The sequence below is a fragment of the Marmota monax genome, unplaced genomic scaffold (genome assembly GCF_021218885.2).
Source record: "Marmota monax isolate L192 unplaced genomic scaffold, Marmota_monax_Labrador192_F-V1.1 WCK01_AAM20220418_F8-fsc00045, whole genome shotgun sequence".
NCBI classification, from domain to species: Eukaryota; Metazoa; Chordata; class Mammalia; order Rodentia; family Sciuridae; genus Marmota; species Marmota monax.
Genome location: NW_026692132.1, coordinates 2306148 through 2313671, shown reverse-complemented (window position 1 = coordinate 2313671; position 7524 = coordinate 2306148). Strand labels below are relative to the sequence as shown.

General features: G+C 34.7%; 1 protein-coding gene across 1 annotated transcript; it reads left to right on the top strand.

The window, feature by feature from the left end:
* The first annotated feature begins 1396 nt into the window (after nt 1–1396).
* Tex12 (testis expressed 12) lies at nt 1397–7524 on the top strand. Its single transcript, XM_058586298.1, has 3 exons — nt 1397–4115; nt 5580–5691; nt 5782–7524. Exons 1-3 carry the CDS (start codon nt 4056–4058, stop codon nt 5901–5903), a joined length of 294 nt encoding a protein of 97 aa, XP_058442281.1. The 5' UTR covers nt 1397–4055; the 3' UTR covers nt 5904–7524.

Genomic DNA, 7524 nt, shown 5'->3' with positions numbered 1-7524 from the left:
TTTCCCCCCTTTGATATAGAGCAATCCAAATGTCTCAGTGTCCTGTGTACATCCGTCTTTTTAAAACATTAAATGAGACAACCATGATGATCCTCCTTTGAACATTTCAAACCATTGGGTCAATATAACCCTCCACATTTTCTTGCTTATTCTTATCCATTATTTGTATCAATTTAGCTTGTGTTCTCTTATACAATGAAGAGTTTTTAAAAATAAAATGAAATGTTATTGTATACTCTGAATTGGATGATGACAGCATAAATACATTGGGTTTTTGGAATAATTTTTTTCCTTGGAAATATTTTAGAACCATTTGTTACAGGATGAAAATCAGGCAGATAACCATCTATTTAGATATCATACAATGTGAAGGCTGGGAGAGAAAAATAGGTCAGCATTTCCCAGTCTCTTGAATTTAATGGACCATTAAAAATAACAGCAATAATGACAATGGAAAAGAGATAAACACTGAGTGGACAACTTTATATTTTAACAATTAAGGACATTAAAACATTTTAAAATATCTACATCTTTATTTCATGAAAGGACACTTTATGCCACCCCCCTCAAAAGGAAGAGCAAATATTGTAATAAAGGCTAGTCCTTTAAAGTGAATACACTTGACTTTATAAAAACTTTCTCACTTTTCCCTTCATTTTACTATTGAAGGTAAATTTTCAACAGATTGCAATTAGTCCTCATACAGTGACTGGGATTCTTAACTATCAATAACTTCACCAAATCGTGGAGTTTAGTAGTATCATGCAGCTTATATTTCACAATATTAGCAAATCATCCCAGTGTCTATTTTCCAGGGACTTACTTTAAAACAGTTGGCTTTTTATAATCAGTAAAAAACATGTACATACAACACTTCCAAATCTTGAAGACAACTAACAGATTTAAATGCAAAAGGGGAAAAAATGAAAAATGTGTATGAATTGAACATAGTTCCCTAAGGTGTAAGATTGTGTACCTGTAAGTTCATGGAGCTGTTATTGATCTTTGCCTTATGAAGTGATAATGCTGCTTTTTCTTCCACACCAACTACCCAGGCATAAAGTTAGAATGTTTATTTGTGAAAGGGCAGGTCAAAGTCGCCATGTTAAAGCACCCAATAGGGCTAAGCCACACGTGTGTGAGCCACGTTTATTACAAATAACTTTTGAAACCTACTGCCAATTAAGTCAACTAAACTTACTGACATATCCAGTAAGGAATTCTGTTAAAATGTAGGATTCTGAAAAATTAGTTGTATCAGGACAACATGACGGGAACGAACCCATCAATTTAGAAGCTTGATCACACGGATGGGGAATTTATATTTAAATTCTTTTACACACACACACACACACACACACACACACACACACACACACAAAAGGAAAGACCCCCGTTCCATAAAGGCTCGTGCTCGACGCGAGCGGGAGCAAGCCTCCTTCCTGAAGCGGCAAGAGGCCCCTCAGTTTCCTAGAGGCCCAGGGGTCGTCACATGACCCGCGCGCTGACTGCCGGGAGCCAGGCCTCCTCGCCGAGTCTGCGCAGTCACGCGCGTCTGGCCTCACTGCTGTGCTTTTGCTGACGAGGAAGGTCCTGACGCCGCTTTGTAGACTGTTCTGTGGTGGGACTGGAGGGACGAGTTCGCCAGAGAGTGTGTCCTGAGTGGACAGGAGGCAGTGGGAGTGGATGGGAGCGGCTGTTCAGGGTCTTTAGTGGGGCGAAGCACAGGCTGGGAAGAAGGGCGGGAGGACAGGGGAGGCGAGAGCAGGCTAGAGAAGTGGCCTGAAGAGCCAGCGTAGCGCTGAGAAAAAAGAATTGAAGAAAACAGTGTTATACGGCATGGGGGGTAGTTGTTCGTAGTAACCTAGTTTCCAGCGCCTAAGATGCATAGCGCGGACAGCGGCGGTGACTGATATTTGTCACAGCATGAGAACCCGCCTGTCCATCAGGCCTGAATTAGTTCAAGGCCTTAAGTTGTGACCGGAAGACAAACATTTTTTTTACAGAGACAGAAGTGCACATTGTGTTACTTTGAGAAAGGAGCGGGGATGTAAAAGGAAAAGGGAACATGGAGAGGGGAAGGGAGGGGATCAGTGCTTGCCTGCTGGCTTCTCTGACACATTTTCCCGCTCCCAAGGCAAAGTCGGCGCTGTTGTGCATGTGTAGTATTTTCTATGTGTTATGTTACTATGATAGTACTTAAACTTATGTACTATAAAGATATTAGCAGGGGTGTGGAAATACTATACTGAATTCACTAAACATTTTTCTATTTTTAAACTTTTTAATTGGTTCATATAGTTACATATAACATTAAGGTTTATTTTGACGTAATTATAAATGCATAGAGTATAGTTTGCTCCAATTCAGTCCTCAGTATTTACCCCCCCCTCCTCTGTTCCTTTTCATCTACTCTACTGATCTCTATTTACAGTTCTTAAAAAAATTTAGTATCTTGTGGATATATATAATGAGGAGATTCATTGTATTGTATTCATATATGTACATTGGAAAGTTAGGTCAGATTTATTCCCCCGTTTTCCCTGTTATTCCACTTCTCCTCCCTTCCCCTCAATCCCTCTTTCTGCTCGACTATCTTTCATTTTGATGGCATTCCCCACCTACCATTTTTTCCCCTCTCCCTCAACCCATTTTAGATTAGTTTCCGGAAATAATTTGACCCTGGACTTTCTGAGTCTGATTTATTTCACTTAGCAGTTCTCCAGTTCCATCCATTTACCAGCAAGTGACAGAATTTTATACTTTTTCATGGCTGAGTAATACTCCATTGTATATATGCTACATTTTCTTTATCCATTCATCTATTAAAGGCCACCTAGGTTAATTACATAGTCTGGCTGTTGTGAATTTAGCTGCTATAAACATTGATGTGGTTGATCTTTTGGGTATATATGAAGGAGTGGGATAGCTGGATCATATGATGGTTCTGTTCCTAGTTTTTTGAGTAATCTGCATACTGCCTTCCAGAGTGACTGCACTAATTTGCAGTCCCATCAGCAATTTGTGAATGTACCTTTCTCCCCACATCCTCACCAACATTTCATAATTACCATTTTGACTGGAGTGAGATGAAATCTCAATGTGGTTTTGATTTACATTTCCTTAATTGTTAGAAATGTTGAACATTTTTCATATATTACAAATATCTTTCTTTACAAATTGGTTTTGCTTTTGCTGTCATATTAGTAATGTGACTAATTAGATTCACTGTAATTGTCCAACTCAGCATAGTTTTTAAAAAAGTAACTTGATAACTTGAATGTAGATCACTCTGATGTAGAGACTATACTCTCTTAGGTTCCAACACTTTTTATTTAAGTTTAAACTGAGTATCACAAACTTCTAGAAAAAAAATACCTTTAGAATTTAGGGAAAAGAAAAGAAAACCGACCAAAAACCAAAACCAAACATTTTATGGGAAAACAATATTATGCTATGGTAAGATAAGATAGGACTATAGAAGCAACTTCAAACTAGAAGAGTTGTTTCTGGTCTGGCACAGGCTGACTTGTTTGAACTTGGTTAAACATCTCTGTTTAAACATTCCTGTTTTCTCAATTGTGGAAAAAAAGATACATTGAATAAGATAAACTGTAAGATCTGATGAACTGTAAGATCTACTTCAACATTAAGATTTTGTGAAGTTAGAAGAATCCAAATGAGCTAGTCCTAAAACAAGATACAAATGCCAGAGACTAGTGTGGCTGCTGAGTGTATATAAAGGAAGAGTTGAGAATGATGAGAATAGTAGGTTGGCTTCAGATGGTAGAGCATATATTAGAATTTGAACTTACCTTGAAGCAGTGGATAGTGAAAGGTTTTTGAATGAAGGCAGTGCAGTAATCAAAGTCTTAAAAAAATCAAAGTCTTATCCTAAACAGTTGTTAGGATAAATTAAAGAAAGGGGAAATTAAATTTAAGTAAATGGTCAATTGTGAGACCCTAAATAAATAGCAGGAAAAGGAAGGGATTCAAGAGAACTGTACATAAATTTGATACTGTTCTAAACTTACAGTTTTTGCCTCCAGAATATTATGGCAAATCATCTTGTAAAGCCTGATTCTAGAAATTGCAAGAGAACAAGAGAATTGGAGGTAAGCTGTGTGTTCCTAGAGTCTTAATCTTTTATTCTATTTTACATACTTCTTAAATTTCTTCCTTTTAAGAATGTGCCAATCATTGAGCACAGTGGTGCACACCTGTTATCCCAGCTACTCTGGAGGTTGAGGCAGGAGGGTTGCAAGTTCAAGGCCAGTTTGGGCAATTTAGTGAAACTCTGTCTGAAAATAAAAATAAAAAAAGATTTAAAAAGGGGCTTAGTGGTAGCGCACCCTGGAGTTTAATCACTAGTACCAAAACAAAACAACAAAAACCAAAAAACCCACAAAAACCCAAACTTTTGTTGTTAAATGGAATTTAATACATATACCCAGAGCTAGGATTGTCCTAGAAGGAACTATGTGGACTCCAGTTGCTTTTTCACTAATTTTAGATTTCCAGGAAACTATTGGGAGACTTCTTTTTGCTAGTTTGTGATCTAGAGACAGAAGTGAGTCCAGACCTTTATGATACATAGGACTTTTTTTTTTTGCAATGATAAGTAAGACACCTAGGTACTATAGTTATTAATCTTTTAAAAGAAAAGCTCTGTATTTAGTCCTTCATCACTGCCTTCACCAATTAATCTGTTGCATTTGGGACATTATTTGCCCCCTTGAAAATTATAATATGTTGCAAAATTTTGCAAGTATTTGGTTATTTTTCCAATAATAACCACTATATTTGTGTTAGCTTTTTGTCACTGTGACAAATACCTGAGAAAAACAATTTCTTAGGTTCTTAGGTTCATGGTTTCAGTTCATGGTCTGCTGGGCCTAAGGTGAGGTAGAACACATGGTGGAAAGGTATGGTAGAAGAAAACTTGTCAGTTTATGGCAACCAGGAAGCAGGGGGATGTAGGGGGGGTGGGAGGGAAGGTTCAGGAACAAGATATTGACTCCAAGGCATGACTCCAGTGACCTGCTTCCTTCAATGATGCCCCACCTGTTTACAGTTCTCATCAACTCCAGTAGTCTATTCAGATGTCAGTGGATTAACTCACTGATAAGGACAGAGCCCTCATGATCCAATTACTTCCCCATTTTTCCATCTTTGGACATTACTGCACTGGGGACCAAGCCTTCAACAGATGAGTTTTGGGGGAACATTTCAGATCTAAACCATAACACTGTTGCTGTGAACATATCCAATGGCTCAAGATACAAGATAAATTTTCATCAAGGGATTAAAACCATATTCAAAATCTAATCTAAAATCAAGACAAAGGTACTTTTTAGTCCTGAAAGTTTAGCAACATACTTCTTAGTCCTAAAAGTTGAGCAAAGTACTTCTTAGTCCTAAAAGTTTCCTTGATAAAAAAATTTCAAATGACTAGTATGTAATTTCTGTTTGATTTTTCTAATATATATATATTGTATATATATATTAGAAAAATATATATATAATATATTTTGCTTTTTAAATAAACATAATGATACTTCTTTACTTTCTTCTTTTAGTCTCAAATGCCAGATAGCCCACAGCTGTCCTCTCTTGGAAAATCGGATTCATCTTTCTCTGAATGTTCTGGACTGTTTTATAAAGATGAAACCTTAGAGAAAGATTTAAATGGTGATATATAAAATGATTATATTTCTATATACTGATTATAACATGCATGTTTATTATATTTCATAACTTAATCAACGATTCTTTAAACAGATATGAGCAAGGAAATTAATCTAATGTTGTCTACGTATGCAAAGATCTTAAGGCAAGTATTAAAGTATATTTTCTTGGGTCTTTATGTTAGAAATAGTATTTGTCTCTTGGAAATTCTGTAATGGGAAGTTTAATCCTGTTGCTGAGAAACCTTTCAAGTAATTAAACTTTGGAAAATTTTTTATTCTATCTCAATTCCTTGTGATATATTAGTTGGTTATTTTCAGGGAATAAACCCAAATTTTCCACTAAACATCCTTTGTTTTGGTAATGCCAGAGCCAAAACTAGACTGCATATGTCTTGACCTCTTACTTAGATGATATTGCATTTAAACTTTTATATAAATGCCTTTTTGAGAAAAATACCATTCAGTGAAGTTAATTATTATAGAGTGATATTAAATATGATGTTATTTAATATACTTTATCTTATATTTTATCATGTCTTTTTAAAATATATATATTTTTTAGTTGTAGTTGGACACAATACCTTTATTTGGTTTATTTGTTTTTATGTGGTGCTGAGGATCTAACCGAGGGCCTTGAATGTGCTAGACGAGCACTCTACTACTGAGCCACAACCCAAGCCCCTATCGTGTCTTTTTATCTTTGTATTTGAAGACTGAATTTAGGTATTTAATTGGCGTAAGATTATGGTGAATATAAGGCGATTTTTAAAAAAACTACTAGATAGTCATCATACTTGAGTAATAGTTTGTATGGCTGTAAAAATCACTTATATAATTTAATATTAGTATTATAATGTATAAGATTATAAGTATTATGCATGCTTTCTGCTGTGTCAGGAGACTGTGAGTAGTCAAAAATGTTTTTGAGACTAATTTAACATTTTCTTAGTAAATTAATAAAGCTATCTCATGCACATAGTCATTTAAATGAAATAATTAACAAATCTTGTTTAATAAAGAACATTATCATGATAATGTTTATAGACTATGCAACTATTTAGTTTACCATAAAACTTTTTATTCCCTATTAGTGAGAGAGCAGCAATAGATGCATCTTACATTGATGAGATAGACGGACTCTTTAAAGAAGCAGATATTATTGAAAACTTTCTCATACAAAAAAGAGAGCTCCTGAGACAGAGGTTTACAGTGATTGCAAATACACTGCACGGATAAAATGTTTAAACTTAAGATAAGCTGGGGATTGAAACATATTGTTATAATGAAAGAATGACATGTATGTTCTGAAGGCTTTCTAGTTGTTAAAAAAAATGTAGATCTTAAAGAAGAGGAAACTCCTTGAATGTTTTTCTAGATTTAAAAGGGCCTTTAAACTTAACGTTAATATGAAATATGTAACTTTTCTCTTAAAGGTCAAATGTTTGGCATATTTTATAAAAATGTAAATTATTTAAATCATACATGAATTCTTTTCTTTCTTCTTTTTCCTAAAACCTTTCTTAAGCTTCTAAAGGAGAATTCAGTTAATTTGATTATGTGTAACAGTATTATACTTTTTTCTTACAGAATGTTTTGTTTAAAAAGCAAATAATTTGGGACATAATGTAAAATTTTTTATGGCTAGTCTTATAAAAGAATATTAAAGCATTAAAGGTAATTTGTTCAGTTTCTAAGTATGTAAAACAGTATAACTATGTGCTATTGTTATTTAATATTATTTGATTATTTTCACTATTATTATATATAACTAATACAAACTTGGTTTAAAATATGTTTCTGTGCTAAAATAAAACCCAGAAATTACTAACTAGAA